The 17,076-nt window shown below is 51.8% G+C and overlaps 1 protein-coding gene across 2 annotated transcripts in view; it reads right to left on the reverse strand.

The window, feature by feature from the left end:
• The window catches only part of EFNB3 (ephrin-B3), a 68,195-nt gene that overhangs the window by 20,922 nt on the left and 30,197 nt on the right, over positions 1-17,076 (reverse strand). For both annotated transcript variants that reach the window (XM_015422409.1, XM_015422408.1), the window contains exon 2: positions 3,507-3,799. In XM_015422409.1, coding sequence (XP_015277895.1) covers positions 3,507-3,799 — 293 coding nt within the window. The remainder of the gene's footprint in view (positions 1-3,506; positions 3,800-17,076) is intronic.

The following is a 17,076-nucleotide window of genomic DNA, read 5'->3' on the forward strand; positions in this document are numbered from 1 at the left end:
CTCCTCCTCCTCCTCCTCCTTCTTCTTCTTCTTCTTCTTCTTCTTCTTCTTCTTCTTCTTCTTCTTCTTCTTCTTCTTCTTCTTCTTCTTCTTCTTCTTCTTCTTCTTCTTCTTCTTCTTCTTCTTGGCATGTAGAAGGTCTCTGGTCCAATCCCTGGCATCTCCAGTTGAGAGGACCAGGTCCTAGATCAGGGGTGTCAAACTCATTTGTTATGAGAGCCAGATCTGACATAATGAGACCTTGTTGGGCCGGGCCGTTTGTGTCATAAAAGGTAACGCCAGGTAGCGGAGATATAAACTTTACAAAGGACACAAACACAAAGGGTTTTTTTTTAACTTAAAATAAAGACATGCTTAAAACATCAGCACTCCTGCAATGTTTTATTTATTTAACAGTGTCTGATAACTGACCCCTCTTGCTCTGAATTACTGCATCAGAATGTCTGTGCTGTCGCAAGCTTGAGTATGCTGTTCAGGTGTGTCTCTGTAAGCAGCAGCAGAACTGGAAGCAGCAGCAGAGGGCAGCCGGTTCCACTGCGGGCCTGACAGAAGCCCCCAGGCCACATGTTTGACACCCCTGTCCTAGATGATGGTGAAAGACCTCACCCTGAGACCCCGGAGTGCCGCTGCCAGTCTGAGTAGACAGTAGTGGCCTCGAATGGACCCAGGGTCTGATTGGGTATGAGGGAGCTTCCGGGAGGGGCCATGGCTCAGAGATAGGGCCATCTGCTGGGCTCAAGCTAGGCCCTTGAATCCCCCAGGCCTTATCTGGTGAAGCGAAGTGGTGGTGTTGATTTGTGAGGGTCCTCCACGAAAGACTCCGAGAGGGAAGCCCTTCTTCCTGCTAGCTCTGCCATTCAGCTCTGCCGTCCTCAGCTACAAGGGCTGAGATGCGGCCGTTCCGGGCAGGGGGGGCAGCCGCTTCCACGGCCGGCTTGTCATTTCCTCTTCCATCACTTCCTGTCCTTGACGGCAGCCCCACCCCGCCAACCCCTCCCCAGTCCCCTCCTCTCTTCCACTCCGCTCTCTCCCCCTCTCCCCTCATGCATGGCTGGGCATAAAGTCATCTGAAAAAGGAAACTGGGTCAACGGCGCCTTCGCCACCACTGAACACCCACCACCCCATGATTCCCCTCCAGGGGGTCTTTCCATCAGCTGGCTTCCGAGGGGTGTCATGGGGGGTGGGGGGGCCTGCCAAACAAACCAACAAAATGCCTTGCCCAGCGAGACCAGCCGTGGTGACCTTGAATTGCCTCTCCTTGTTTTAAGAGGAAAACCCCTTTCCAAATTCCCCGTCTCCCCCCACCCCCATAAAAAATTGCATCCTGCAACCCCGCTGGAGACGCAGTGGTTGGGAAGCGGGGCCGAGAGGGGGGCACGGAGGGCGGGCAAAGAGTCGGTCTCTTTCAACAGTGTCTCCTTGCCGAAGGCACATACCAGGCTACAAAGCAGAAAGAACTGAAGACGGAAGAAAGACCCGAAAGAGGAGATATTTTGTGTGTGTGTGCGTGCAATTGTGTGGGGCTGGGGGTGGGGAGAAAGGAAATTAGAGACGACTTCTTGCAATCCTCTGCAGCTACGTAATAGCCATAAACCTGCGGCCGGGTTCCCCCTAGACGCCTGCCCCACACACCATACTCTTCCTTCCACTGGGTCCCTAACCAACCTTGGAAACCAAACTTGGAGAAAACAGGCTGCAGCTGACAGAGGTCATGTTAGGACCTTCCATAAACAACTCCTGGGGAGGACAGAGGAAAAGAGATGGGGAATGGAAACACCTACAAACCCCCCCTACAAACCCCCCCCCCCCATACACAGTGGAGAGAGAGAACAGGATGCGGACATGGGGCGGGGTGGGGGGGGGAGACTGGCTGCTTACCACATCATGGTTGCCGTGGTACAGCCAAGTTGCCGGCTCGCGCAGGTTTGCCGGGAGACAGTTGCCATGGCGATGGCTGAAGGGCCACCCCAGGCATCCGGAGCTGCTGTGACGGGGATGCTGTGGGATGGGGAGGGGGGAAGACGGGATGGCGGAAGGGGGCTGCGAGACTCACTCCCTCTCACCTTCCTTTCCAGGAAAGCATTGCCCCCCCCCCGGCCCCGTATCCCAAATGTCCCCCTCTCCCTCACTCCCAGAGGGAAAACAAGCAATTCGCCATCTCCCGGCTCTCCCTGAATGCCTCAGTCTCTCCTTCCCATCGGTGTCGCTTTAACCCAGGTGGCTTCTGGGAAGGGGGACTCCTCGGACGTGGCTTCCCCTCTCCCCCTGCCACCTCCTCCAGCCATCCCGGCCTTTGGAGGCCCCCTCGGCCTCTCTCACACAGACACATTCTCTTGGCCGAGTCTTCACAAGGTTCGGCCCTGCCTCCCCATTCCTCCAAATTTGCCTTCAGCCACCTCTGGGGCCTGCTAGAGACTGTTGTGGGGCATGCCAGGAGAAGAGCAAAAGACCTATAAGGCCCGCCTCAGGCCTGGGACATGTGCACTCTGGGGGTTTGGACGTCGGGACAAGAGAAGAAGAAGAAGAGGAGGAGGAGGAGGAGAAGACTGGATTTATACTCTGCCCTTCTCTGGGAGTCTCAGAGCGGCTTCCAAACTCCTTTCCCTTCCCCTCCCCACGACAGACACCCTCTGAGGTAGGTGGGGCTGAGAGAGCTCGGACAGAAACTGCTCTTTTTCAAGGACAGCTCTGACAGAACTATGGCTTGCCCAAGGTCATCCACCAGCAGCTGCAAGTGGAGGAGTGGGGAATCAAACTCGGTCCTCCCAGATTAGAGTCTGCGCACTTAACCACGACACCACAACTGACAGCTCTCAGCCTGGGCCAGCTTCCGTATAAGCTGAGGTGGGCCGGGGCCCAGGGCTTCCAGGGGCCCTCGCTGCAACTGCCCCCACCTGAGCTTCCCTGCCACCCACATGCACATCCCGGAGCCCCACAAAACTGGGATGCGGCTTCACTCTCAGCTGTTGGTGAGGACAGAAGAAGAAAGGTCCCTTAGCTGTTGCAGATTTTCCGGGTTGCGTGGCCGTGGTCTTGGCATTGTAGGACCTGACGTTTCGCCAGCAGCTGTGACTGGCGTCCTCAGAGGTATAACACAGAAAGACGGAGGACTCTCTGTGTCAAGGTGAGAAGAAAAATACTGGCAGGTAATTTATATCTACTCAGGAAGGTGGGGTAGGGCTGAGTCAATATTTTGTAGGAGTTCCCCAGACTGTGAACATGCTAATGGAGGACTCAGCCCTACCCCACCTTCCTAAGTAGATATAAATTACCCGCCTACCATTTTCCTTCTCACCTTGACACAGAGAGTCCTCCGTGTTTCTGTGTTATACCTCTGAGGATGCCAGTCACAGCTTGCTGGCAAAACATCAGGCCTTATATTGGCAAGACCACGGCCACGCAGCCCGGAAAATCTACAGCAGCTAATGAACTCTGGCCGTGAAAGCCTTGGACAACATATAGAAAGGTCCCTGTTCCCCCCCCCCAAAAAAAGTGTGGAACTTACTGATGATGTAATAGTCCTGGTTGGTCTTGAACTCGTGACCCCAGAGGTTGGGGCTGTACTCCTGGAACTTGATGGTGAAGCGCATGTCCTGCTCGGGCCGGTCGCAGGTCAGCAGCAGGTTGGGGGTCCGAAGGATCTCGCAGCGTTCTGCCTGCTCCGTCTGGACCAGGTAGAGCTTGTAATACTCATAGTCCTCTGTGGAGAAGGGGCCGAGCGGCACCGAGCGTGGGCAGATGAGGTCCAGGCGGTCGCCGATCTGGGGGTACAGGACATAGCCCCCCTCGTTCTGGAACCTGCAGGGGCACAAGCCAATGAGTCAGCCACATGGGGGAGCAGGCCCGTGGCTACAGTGGCCTGTACAATGAAATGGAGCATAAATTCTTTACAAAATGGTATAAAACACCAGCGCAGATAGCAAATATGTTCCCAGGAATGAGTCCTAGGTGCTGGCATTGCAAACAAGCTAAGGGATGGTTTTCCCATATGTGGTGGGAATGTCCAGAGGTTAGGGTATTTTGGACAAAAATATTACAAATTATAAAAAGAATATGTAAAGTTTCACTGACCAGTAACTTTAATTTAAGGCTAATGGGTATATTAGGGAACCCAGCAGTAAGTAAAGAGTAAAGGCACTGGTATTTCTGGCCACTGTGTGACACAGAGTGTTGGACGGGATGGGCCTCTGGCCTGATCCAACATTGGCGTCTCTTATGTTCTTATGTATGTTCTTAGTACCAAGCTATGTTTAAAGTCATGATACTAGCAAGCAAAGCAGTGATCGCTCTAGGCTGGAAGGACAAGAGTAAGTGGACTGTAGAAACCTGGCACAATTATTTGTTTGATTTCATACAGTCGGATCTAATTGAGAAATTGCATCGGAAGACCACATGGGAAGACAAGAGCACAGGAATTAGGAAGAAATGGAAGACCTACTTGGAATGGCTACCAACAGAAGGAGGAACAGACATTCAGGACAAGATCCGGACTTTGTGCCCGTGGCTGGGAATAAAGGACTAACGCACTGGAATAACAGAGGGGGGAGGGCTAAAAAGCAACACGAAATGTGCGGGTAAAAAGACAATATGTAATACTTACTAAAAATTAAAAAAAAATTAAAAAAAAGCCAAGCCCCCCTGGCTTCCATGGAGCCCCCAGGCCCCCCAACTCTCTGGGCCACCCGGAGGACTCCCCACCGCCGCTCCTTCCCCAAGCGCAGCTGGCTTCCCTGCGTAGGCAAGCAGACTGCGAATGCTGCAAAAGTGAGTTTTTAAAATTTTATTTTTATTTCTTATTTTGTGATGTCACTGCCCCCCCCCGACTTATTTAAAGCCCCCCTGAATGACAAACTCCTGGCTACGGCCCTGCGGGGGAGCGGAAGGGGAAGGAGCCCTGCGCTCCAGCCAGGATTTTGGCAAGCAGCGGAGTGGGCAACGTTCGAATCCCTGCTTCACCCGTGAAAGCTCAATGGACGGGGCTGATAGCCACGAGCACCGGGCTTTCTGGGAACAGTGGCGTCTGCTGCACCGGATGAAGCAACGCCGGGAGGAAGGGAATCCACCGTGCTGTTTCTTTTTTACAATTAAAAAAAGGCCAAAGCCCACTGTTGCCTGAAAGTGAATGCTTGCAGGGATTCGGCTATGAGTACTCAGTGGTCAGGAAAAGGCACTTTGCACGTGCACTGGGACACAGAAGCAGGGCCCCCCACAAAGTGACCGTCTTGCCAAACCTGAGCGATTCTGCATCTGGTCAGTGCCTAGGCAGGAGACTTCCCGAAACCTTCGAGAAGTTGCCTTGAGCCCCAGGAGGGATTTAAATGCAATATCGATGCAAATGCAAGATGTGACTGTGACCGATAAGCTTCAAAGATGAGGCTGCCGCTGAAGCAAGTTCGGGGGCTCAGTTAAGATCTGGAGAAGTACAGGCGACGCGCACCTCCTGGAGATTGCGAAATGCTGGACACATGTTTCTGATTTACTCTGTCACATGTCAGTTTTCCCGTCAAACACATCGGAATTCAGACTCAGAGGAAGACAGAACCCGTCCCGTTAACAGCCAATCGAGGCCAAAGGTCCTTTCTCTCCCATACTGACTGCTCAGACTCCTCATAAATCTTCTGCATGAGATGGAGACCGTCAACAGCTTGGATGCAGACCCCGGGTCCGGGTCCACTAGTTCCCTTCTATTCTGAGAAGGTCATAAGAATATAAAGAGCCCTGCTGGATTAGACCAGTGAGGGTCTATCTGGCCCACAAAGCAGCCAACCAGTCCCTCTGGGCCAACAACAGGGCACAGAGGGCGAGACCTTCCCCTGATTCAGAGGTTGACTGCCTCTGAATGTGGAGGTTCCATTCATTCACTGATGCCACTGACAGCCCCATGGTCTGGTCTCTTCCTAGTTTTTCCTAATAAGGCTAAAAGTGGCTTGTGAGCTTTCCTTCCGACAGTGTGCACCACATTTATTTTTCCACAGCGTCCTCTTTGGTCAAACAAGTTTTGCAGGTTTCGGGGAGAGGGGGATTTAAAACCTGCAAGTCCTGTTTACCAAACGGCGTTTACGTAACACAAGCAGCGATCCCTGGCAAAAACTGTCTCCAGCTTTCTTGGTCTTTACCACTTACTTAAAATGTGCAGGCTGCTCTGTCCCGAATCTCTGAGATGGGTAAACACGTTCTTAAACCACTCAAAACGAGCCTGTAAAATTCCCATATTGAAAGTTAACAGATTCAAGTGATCGTTTCAGAGAGCAGCCGTGTTCGGTCTGCAGTCGGACAGCTAAAGTCCCCCGGACAAAGCTCGTACCCTGAAAACCTTGTTAGTCTCCAAGGTCCCCCGGACTTGAATGTAGCAGATCCAAACGGAATCAAACACCATCAGCATCGTACACATTAAACCCCTTGTGGGTTTGCACAAGAAGTTAATTTTGCTTTGCCTGAACATCCGTCTTCAGTTTCATGTCTTTCCACCACCCCTCTCCAAAAACTAGTGGAATGGAACCCCCACCCCACCCCCTTGCACCCACATGGCCCTCAGCCTGCCCCTCCCCGTGTGAGCAGCACCAGAGGACCGACAAAGGAACCCAACCTGGTATTCAAACCTGTTGACATCTGACCCCAAAGCCGCCTGTCCCAGCCCCCTGGGATGGACCAGCTGCCAAAAGAGATAATAGCTCAAGGCAAGGGCCAGTTATTTTGGTGTGTGTGTGTGTGTGTGAAGGGGGGGGAGTTGTCAAGTTATCCATGCTTATACGCTAGAGCCTTGGGGTGGGGGGAGGCGCTATCTGGGTCATCTCGGGCAGTGGGAGAGTGACCAGACAAACCAGATAAGGGGGAGGCCATCCAGACGGTTGGTGTTGGTTCCTCTCCGAAGAAGAGGCACACAAAAGCTTCCGCCTTGAATAAAACTTTGTGGGTCTGAAAGGTGCCACCGGATGCCAACTTTCTTCTCCTGCTTCAGAACATCACAGCGACCCCACCTGAATCTCTCTGAGCCTTTGTTACCCTGATAGATCGGCAACACAGAGCTCAAAAGTGCTTGTTATATTCCAGGTTGGTGAAATCATCCATCAGCCGGGATTGCATGCTGGACGAGAAAGCTGACCTGGCTTGTATCACCTGGACCAGGCTGGACAAAATGGGAGGATTCGATCCCTCTCAAACAGTGTGGAGTATTTGATGGGTACATGGGCCAGGTTATGGGTGATGCTGTCTGGGTTGCCCGGATGGATGACCCTTAACCAAGGGAAGGACAGAGGGAGTGAATCCCAGTCAGTGCTCCCTCTAAGCTGTTAGTGTGTGAGCTAGCGCACGGTTTTTTAACCTCCATCTCACACATTTTTTGTCTTCGCTTAGGAAGGAGGGCTCCAGAGCAAACTAATTTATGCAGCAGCCAAATGGCTCGCTCACAACTGTAATGCCAGTAGCTCACAAAGTAGAATTTTTGCTCACAAAATTCCACAGCTTAGAGGGAACATTGGTCCCAGTAGGTCCCCCGGGATCTTTCAGCAGTTTTTGATGCTGCCCATCATGAAATTCTTTTGGATAGGCTGGTTGGCTTGGATATCGGGCTGTCCTTCAACTGTTCGAGCACTATGGGGGTGACTGGTTCCAAAAGATGGAGCTACGGGAAGGGACAGTCATTCACCCTTCAGGGTGTCAAATCTTATTCCCTGTGACTTCCTTCCTTCCTCCCTCCCTTCCTCCCTTCCTTCCTTCCTTCCTTCCAAAGATCACCAAGTAAAAAGATGGACGAGAGCAAATACACTGAAGCTCAATCCAGATAAAACTGTCGGTCAGGGTCGCAGGCAGGGCTATTTTGGGGCAGGAACGTTCCGGCTGGCTCCTGAGTTGGCCACGCCCAGCAAGAACTCATTAGCATAACAGGCCACACCCAACAGCAGAAACTCATTAGGATTGGCTACATTAGGGGTGTGTGGCCTAACATGCAAAGGAGTTCCTGCTACAAAAAAAGGCCCTGGGTTTTGACAACAAACAAGGTAAACAGAATAAGGAGCAAAAGGTGGGTGTGGCTGGATGACAACACTTCTGGTGACATGGGGGTGTGGCCTAATATGCTAATGTGCTGTGCTGTCAGGGTGTGGCCTACTATGCTAATGAGTTTCTGCTGTTGGGTGTGGCCTGTTATGCTAATGAGTTCCTGCTGGGCTTTTTCTACAAAAAGAGGCCTGGGACTCGCAGGGTTGCCAGCCTCCCGGTGGGAATTACAACCGCCGTCCGGACTGCAGAGATCAGCCCCCCCGGAGAAAATGGCTGCTTTGGGGAATGGATTCTCTGGCATTAGACCCGGCAGAGGTCCTTCCCCTCCCCAAACCCCTCACCCCCCAGTCTCCAGGAACCTGCATCCGGCAATCCTCGTCAGAGGGGTGCTAGTCAAGGAGTCCTCCTGTCCGCCTTCCACCACGCAGGGCCCTTTCCTCCCTCCCTGGGAGTAGCTGGGATAGGGGCCTTGCTCCAGTAGGCCGTCCTACGCCTCTTCCAGGAGCAGAGTCCAGGCTCACAACAGTGGTAGATCCAGATCTACAGATGGAGACACAGATTTCCCTCAGCGGCTCCAACTGGTTCGCCGGCTGCGGCTTCTCCTTGAGAAGCAGTATGTGGCTGTTTCCATCCACGCGGACTGCCCATTTACATGGGCGTTTAATGAGGATTTGTTTGTTTTAAACCAGAAACCTGGCACAGGATCACTTCAGACAAGCAAATAAGGACCATCACTGGGCTAGAACAGGGCAAGAGGAGAGCCGGGACTGAAGAGTTCTGGTCCTGGGGAACAAGAAGGATGGGTGGTGGTGGAAAGGAAGGTCCAACGGAGCCCGCTTCAGTGGCCTCTGATGCAACGGGCCTTGGATCATGGGAACGTCTGCCACGCGAATATCTGCTAGCCTTTGAGATGCTAGTCAGATCTCAGATGCTAAGCAAGGCTGGTCCTGGTTAATATTTGGATGGGAGACCACTAAGTAAGCGCTGGGTTACTACGCAGAGGCAGGCGATGGCCGACCACCGCTGGTCGCCTCTTGTCTTGAAGTGGACGGCCCAGGTTAGCCTGATCTCATCAGATCTCAGAAGCTAAGCAGGGACGGCCCTGGTTAATATTTGGATGGGAGACCACTAAGTAAGCTCAGGGTTGCTATGCAGAGGCAGGCAGCGGCCAACCACCTCTGATCATCTCTCGCCTTGAAAACGCTATGGGGTCGCCAGAAGTTGGCTGTGGCTCGGTGGCCGTTTCCACCACCGCCAAGGGTCCTTTCTGGTTTTTCATAGAATCATAGAGTTGGAAGGGGCCAGACAGCCCCATCTAGTCCAACCCCCTGACCAATGCAGGACCAGGGCGAAATGGCTGCCAGTCTGGATTCTGTCACGCAGGGCAGAAGGACACAACCATGCAAGCAGCCCCCTTAGAAATATACACCTTCCCAGAAGAGAGATTCTTGGGAACGTGTGATCTTCTCCCAGGGCATCTATTGGCTAACGTCTGTGACGTCGCGGCCGATGAATCCCACACGCAAACACATGGAATGCACATTTTTGTGCCAGGTCATTAAAATTTCTACTTATGTTAGTAGTTTACATCTTTAGAGGCCGGGTCCTCCCCGTTCCTGCAGAGAAATGCTAACTCGACCCTTAAAAGAAATAAGCAGTTCTCAACAGCAATGCCCCTCCCCCCCTTGCTTCCCCCACACTTAATGGAAAGGCTAGGCGGCACATCACTCCGATATTATTTTTTCCCCTTAACACGGGAATGCATCGCCCCACCACTGGCACAGTTTCGAGCGCTAAAAATAAAACCCCATTTTATTTTGCCGTCTGGAAAGTCCCTGGGAAACACATTAAGGAATATCGACCTTCTGTGCAAAAAAGCAGCCGGTGCCCTCTCCAACAAGCCCAAACCTTCGAAGCCTCTTAACTCCCCCCCCCAACTGAAGCCGGAGCTTGCAAAGGTGCCCGCAAGGCAACATGCGCCAACCTGGGCATTGCAGTCTCATGCATGCGTGCGCACACGTGCATGTGCACAACGCCACAAAGAAATCCCCCCCCCAGAAATGCAAAGATGGCCGCTTCCCCCTCTTTGCTCTGCCCTGCCATCCAAACACACACTTTGGGCCATGAGAAAAGAGGCTGTTGACTATGCACAGAAGGTCCAACGGTCTCCATTCTCAGGCTGCAAGAAACACGCTCTCCAAAGGAGCAGGCGCACCCTGGCAGGCGCCCCCACCCCACCCTACCCCACCCTGCTCCGGCAATGTGGGGCATGGCCCAGATTTCTCGCACTGCTGCCAAGCCAATCATGTGGAGGAGAGGCAGATTTGCTGGAGAGATAGGAAGAAGCTGAGGGCCGGCTAAAAGGAAAAGGGGGGGCCGGCCCCCCCCCCCCCCCCAAAGCAGCTACCTAACAGCTCCAGGGAGGAATGTCTATTGGGGGAAGGGCTAATTATAACACCCCTAGCTAGGGTTGCCGAACTCCAGGTGGGGCCTGGAGTTCTCCTGGCATTACCACTGGTCTTCAGACCAAGGCTCCCTCTAAGCTGTGGAGTCTTGTGAGCACAAATTCTACTTTGTGAGCTCCTGGCATTAAAGTTGTGAGCGAGCGAAGTGGCTGCTGCAGAAATCAGTTTGCTCCGGAGCCCCATCCTTCCTGGGCTAAGGCAAAAATGTGTGAGCCGGAGGCTAAAAGACTGTGAGCTCGCTCACACTAAACTCACCTTAGAGGGAACACGGCTTCAGACTTACAGAGGTCCTTTTTCCTGGAGGAAATGGCTGCTCCCTTGGGGCACACTCTATGCAGACCATGGATTCTAGGTGAAATTCCTCTTCAGATCTTCCCCTCCACAGGCACCACCCCAAGATCTCCAGGAATTTCCCAAGCCAGGGTTGGCAACCCTGCTTAGCACTGTGGCCCGATCCAAGCGCGTGCGTGGAAGGAAGGCGCCCGCCAGCTGCTTTTAAGCCTTAGAGAAAACAGGAGAAGACTCAATCCCGGATCTCCAACACAAGCAGAGGGGGTTGGGGTGGAACCTTGCTCTAACCACTGAGCCCTCACTGCCTTCTCCTGTCCAGACCAAAACACCCCCTCCTCTCCTTCTGGGTGCAGTCTAGAGATCTCCCGGAATCACAACTCATCTCTGGACTACAACGATCAGTTCCAGGAACAAAATGGCAACTCTGGAGAACATAATATGAACAAAATATATACCACGAAATGGCAACAAACATGCACAGACTCTTCTATAAATTTACTGATAAATAATAATGCAATGGTAATCAGTGGAACTTATAATTACATACAATCCTTGTTATTTGTATGTTGTTGTTGTACATTGTTGTATGTTGTTGTACAAGTACAACAAAAGACAACACTGCCTACTTCCTTACAACAACCCACTGAAACAAACAACAGCACGGAAGACTTCTGAAATCACGTCTGTGGCATATGGTTCCGAGTTCAAGTCTGTCTTCTCCAAAAACCCCTTGCAAGCCTGTCATTTAAGCTCTCCAGCCAGCACCCAATCAGAAGTCTTCCGTCTATGCAGAATTTATCTGTGAGGATTCTTTGATAAAGACAAAGAAACGGGCTGAAAGTAAACCGTCCGAATCTTTCACATGCTGCACTGTGTAATAGAACATGCTACTGTTTGTTTCAATGGGCTGTTGGAAGAAGCAGGCAATCTTGCCTTTTGTAGCACTTGTATTGATACAAATAACAAGGATTGTATGTAACATAAGTTCTACGGAGCACCATTACAATCTTTATAAGTAAATTTAAGGAAGAGTCTATGCATATTTGTTGCCATCTCATGGTATATTCTTTGTATATGTTTTCACTGCCACAGAAGGGGGGGGATATTCTTGAGGGCAGAAGACACTTGGTTGTATCTAAAGCATCAAACAGTACAGGCATCAATTACAAATTGAGGCTAAAATAAGTTACTTTGTTCAAAGATTTATTGAAGAATATATCATTCTTTAAAGCTTACTTTTTTGTAATTAGTGTGTTGGTTTGAATGTATAACTGTTCTTATGACCTTTATGTATATTTTTATTGTTATATTTGTTTTATTGTTTTAATCCTACCAATAAAATGTTAATGAGAAAAAAAGAAGAAGAAGGAATTGGATAAGCGTATGGAGCAGAAGTCCCAAGGTATAGATAGGGATGCTCTGTATTCTTGGTGCTGGGGGGGGGCAACAGTGGGAGAGCTTCTAGTGTCCCGGCCCCACTGCTGGACCTCCTGATGGCCCCTGGTATTTTTGGCCACTGTGTGGCAGAGTGTTGGACTGGGTGGGCCATTGGCCTGATCCAACTTTGGTTTCTCTTATGTTCATATTAAGTGATACTTAATATTTCTGCTGTCAGACGCAGACCTTACAGTTTCCTATAGGGTAGTATTCTTCGCCTTAGCGGCTAGTTAAATCAGGGCCAAGAACATAGAAAAATGAAATTGAACTCTAAAACGGCCATGTGAAACGGCATTGTTTGAGGCTGTGCATGTGTTTCTGGAGATGGGTATCTATATTTAAGATTTTAATTAATCTAAATACTGAATGTGCAGGTTTTTAGAGGTTATTCTATTTTAAATCTAACTCAAACTCCAGTGCTATAAGTCATCTAATTTGTATAATGTTTTAAATCGTAATGGCCGATGGTGACACGATAAATTTTACTACTACGACTACTACAACTATTAGGTTATATGTCCACGAGCCTGCAATTTGGTGTAACTTTGGAGGACGGACACTACGGCAGTGTTCCCTCTAAGCTGAGCTAGTGTGAGCGAGCTCACAGTCTTTGAGCCTCCGGCTCACCCATTTTTGTCTTAGCTCAGGAAGGGATGGCTCCAGAGCAAACTGATTTATGCCGTAGCCAAATCGCCCGCTCACAACTTTCATGCCAGTAGATCACCAAGTAGAATTTTTGCTCACAAGACTCCACAGCTCAGAGGGAGCACTGCACTACGGTACGGCAGAACAGCCTGCTGTAGTCCTGCCACAAACCCCAAAAGTCCAGGAACTTCCAGAGCCGGCAACCCTGGAGCCCAGGCATCCCTTAAGAACATAAGAACATAAGAGATGCCAATGTTGGATCAGGCCAAAGGCCCATCCAGTCCAACACTCTGTATCCCACAGTGGCCAGAAATACCAGGTGCCATCAGGAGGTCCACCAGTGGGGCCAGGACATTAGAAGCCCTCCCACTGTTGCCCCCCCCCAAGCAACACGAAGACAGAGCATCCCTTGCCCCAGAGCCCCTAGCTATACCTTGTGGCTAATAGCCACTGATGGACCTCTGCTCCATATCCTTATCTAATTCCCTCTTGAAGCCGTCCATGCTTGTAGCCGCCACCACTTCCTGTGGCAGTGAATTCCATGTGTTAATCACTCTTTGGGTGAAGAAGTACTTCCTTTTATCCGTTCTAACCCGACCGCTCAGCCATTTCATGGAGTGCCCACGAGTTCTTGTATTGTGAGAAAGGGAGAAAAGGACCTCTTTCTCTACCTGCTCTTTCCCATGCATAATCTTATAAACCTCAATCGTGTCACCCCTCAGTTGTCGTTTCTCCAAGCTAAAAAGCCCCAAGCACTTTAACCTTTCCTCATAGGGAAAGTGTTCCAACCCTTTTATCATTCGAGTTGCCCTTTTCTGCACTTTTTCCAAAGCTATAATATCCTTTTTAAGGTGTGGTGACCAGAACTGCACACAGTATTCCAAATGAGGTCTCACCATTGATTTATATAGGGGCATTATGATATTGGCTGATCTGTTTACAATACCCTTCCTAATAATCCCCAGCATAGCATTGGCCTTCTTTATTGCAGTCACAGAAGTTCCTCAGTTGTCACCTCCTCCCCTTTGGGCCCCGCTTCTCCCCCCCCCCATTCCTGAAAGGGCAAAATGCCTACAGTTGCCATAGCGACGCATGCCAACGGGTGGTGATGGAGGGGCCTCCGTCTGAATGCGGGCCGGAAGGGGGTGGCCGGCGGAGGGGACAGAGCGGGGTCGTTCTTTGCAACTGGATCTCAGGTCCAGGCCCGAGTGCGAGGAGACGCCTGGCTTTGTGTTCGAGCTTGTTGCTTTTTGCCCTGCAGGAGGGTGACCCCCCACCCCTCCCCTGCATCCCCACACTCCCCGCCCCTCCTGTAACGGGGTCATGGGCTCAGCTGGAAATTGGGGAAGGCTGGGAGGGGAGACACAATGAGAAGCGACAGCTCAGGAAAGGAGCTAAGGAGCAAATGGGAAGGGGGGGGTGAGGAGAGACCCTGGGCTGAGCCCTGAAACCCTTCTTGGAGCTGGTGCTGATCCGCCACCACCACAGAGCTGTTCCTGGAGACCCAGGAGTCCTGGCTCTCACACGCTCCAGTCCAACAGAAATACCTCCTCCTGTTCTACAGCCAGTTTGGTGTAGCGGTTAAGTGCGCAGACTCTAATTTGGGAGAACCGGATTTGGTTCCCCACTCCTCCACGTGCAGCTGCTGGTGTGACCTTGGGTCAGCCACAAGTTCTCTCAGAGCTGTTCTCTCAGGAGCAGTCCTTGAAAGAGCTCTCTCAGCCAATGTTTCCTCTAAGCTGTGGAGTCCTGTGAGCAAAAATTCTACTTTGTGAGCTACTGGCATTAAAGTTGTTAACAGGTGATTTGGCTACTGCATAAATTAGTCTGCTCTGGAGCCATCCTTCCTGAGCTAAGGCAAACGTTTGAGCTGGAGGCTAAAAAACTGTGAGCTAGCTCACACTAACCCAGCTTAGAGGGAACACTGCTCTCAGCGCCACCTACCTCATGTTCCCTCTAAGCTGTGGAGCCTTGTGAGCAAAAATTCCACTTTGTGAGCTCCTGGCATTAAAGTTGTGAGCCAGCGATTGGGCCGCTGCATAAATTAGTTTGCTCTGGAGCCCTCCTTTCTGAGCTAAGACAAAAAGGTGTGAGCCGGAGGCTAAAAGACTGTGAGCTAGCTCACACTAACTCAGCTTAGAGGGAACATCACAGGGTTTGTGTTCTGGGGAGGGGAAGGGAAAGGAATTTTAAGCCGCTCTGAGACTCCCAGTGAAGGGCGGGTTATAAATCCGATCTCTTCTTCTTCTAGCCCACCAAAAAACCCCACCCATTCTCAGAGAACCCAAGATCCCAACTTTCAACCGCTAGCATAGATGATTCCCCCTCCCTCCTCCACTTTATCCCCACAACAATTTTGCGAGGTAGGCTACGCTGAGAAAGTGTGACTTGAGAGGCCTGGAGTCATGTGGCACGTCTCAGAGATTCGAAAAGCAGGTCTTCCAGGCAGTGTTCCCTCTAAGTCGAGTTAATGTGAGCTAGCTCACTGTTTTTTAGCCTCCGGCTCACACATTTCTGTCTCGGCTCAGGAAGGAGGGCTCCAGAGCAAACTAATGGATGCAGCAGCCAAATGGCTCGCTCACCACTTTCATGCCAGGAGCTCGCAAAGTAGGATTTTTGCTCGCAAGACTCCGCAGAGCAGAGGGAGCTTTGCTTCCGGGTAGGAGTTTGGCCCTCTGCCTGTTATAATACCACACTAGCTGGGGGCTCATTCCCTTTCCGTAAAGCCCGGTTTTTCTCCAGACCGGTTGCAAACGAACCAGAGGTCCCGTCTCCTGCCCCCCAGCCCCCACTCCCGGTGCAGTGTCCGGCAGGAATTTAATCTCCTCCTTAAAGATTGGAGGTCCCACGCCGGCCACTCACTCTGTGTCCTGTTCCAGCTCGCTGGAGTGAGACGCCCGCTGATGCCTATCGTCCCCGCTGGGGGGGAAAGACCTGATTGCCTCAGCACCTTCCTCTTAATGAAATAATTAACTCCCCCTGACCTCCCGTGCCCAAAGAGAGAGAGAGAGAGAGAGAGAGAGAGAGAGAGAGAGAGAGAGAGAGCCCCCCCCCCAGCACACACAGCCCAGGAACAGCTGCTGCCTCCCAGGGACTCGCGGGCCCAGACATGCGCCTGCCTCTGGGGTGGAGCAGAGCTTCAACACTAAGAACCCAAAGTGCCTGGAAGCCAGCACGCCTTTTGCACCTAATCCGAGACATGTGCAGCCAGGCCAGTTGTCTTTGCTCTGGGGCGAGGGGAAACCACGCGGCACATGCTCAGAGGCTCTGGGCCAAACGTGGGCGTTTCTAGAGGTCACTGAAGGTGACTTTTAAGACACAGAGCCGGTCTGGTCTGCTCTGGTCTGGCCTCAGCTGCCTCTGAACCAGAGTTGCCAACGCCAGATTGGGAAACTCCTGCAAATTGGGGGGGGGAGTTTGAGGGAGGAGGGTTTGGGGAGAGGAGGAGGAGGAGGAAGAAGAGGAGGAGGAGGAGGAGAAGAGGAGGAGGAGAAGGGGAAGAAGAGGAGGAGGAGGAGGAGGAAGAGGAGAAGAGGAAGAGGAGAAGGAAAAGAAGAGGAGGAAGAAGAGGAGGAGGAGGAGTTTGGATTCATACCCCACCCTTCACTGGGAGTCTCAGAGCGGCTTACAAACTCCTGTCCCTTCCCCTCCCCACAACAGACACCCTGTGAGGTAGGTGGGGCTGAGAGAGCTCTGAGAGAACTGCTCTTGAGAGAAGCAGGCTCTGAGAAAACTGTGGCTGACCCAAGGTCATCCAGCAGCTGCAAGTGGAGGAGTGGGGGAATCGAACCCAGCTCTCCCAGATTAGAGCCCGCGCACTTTAACCACTACACCAAACTGGCTCTCTAGGAGGGACCTGAATGAGATGTAAGGTCGTGGAGTCTGCCCTCCAGGGCAGCCATTTCCTCCAGGGCCATCGATCTCTGTTGCCTGGAGACCGGTCGTAATCCCAGATCCGCAGGACGCATCTGGAGGTTGGCAAGCCCACTATGGGACGGAACAGGGCCGTGTTTTTTGGAGGGGGAGCCTGTTCTTCAGGACTCCTGGGCCCTCTGAGCTGGAGTTTCTCTTCGCTGCACTTCCCCCCGCCCCCCCCAATCCACTGACATATCTTTGAGGTTTCCATCTTCTGGCAACCATTAACACGTCTGGAGAGGGAAAGTGGTCTGGAAGGATTCCCTGGATGAGAGGGGAGAAGGTGGTGTCAAGATAAGCATCCCCCCGCCCCCCCTTCTGCCG

This window comes from Gekko japonicus, unplaced genomic scaffold, assembly GCF_001447785.1.
Source record: "Gekko japonicus isolate JY-2015 unplaced genomic scaffold, Gekko_japonicus_V1.1 scaffold1082, whole genome shotgun sequence".
In the NCBI taxonomy this organism is placed as follows: domain Eukaryota; kingdom Metazoa; phylum Chordata; class Lepidosauria; order Squamata; family Gekkonidae; genus Gekko; species Gekko japonicus.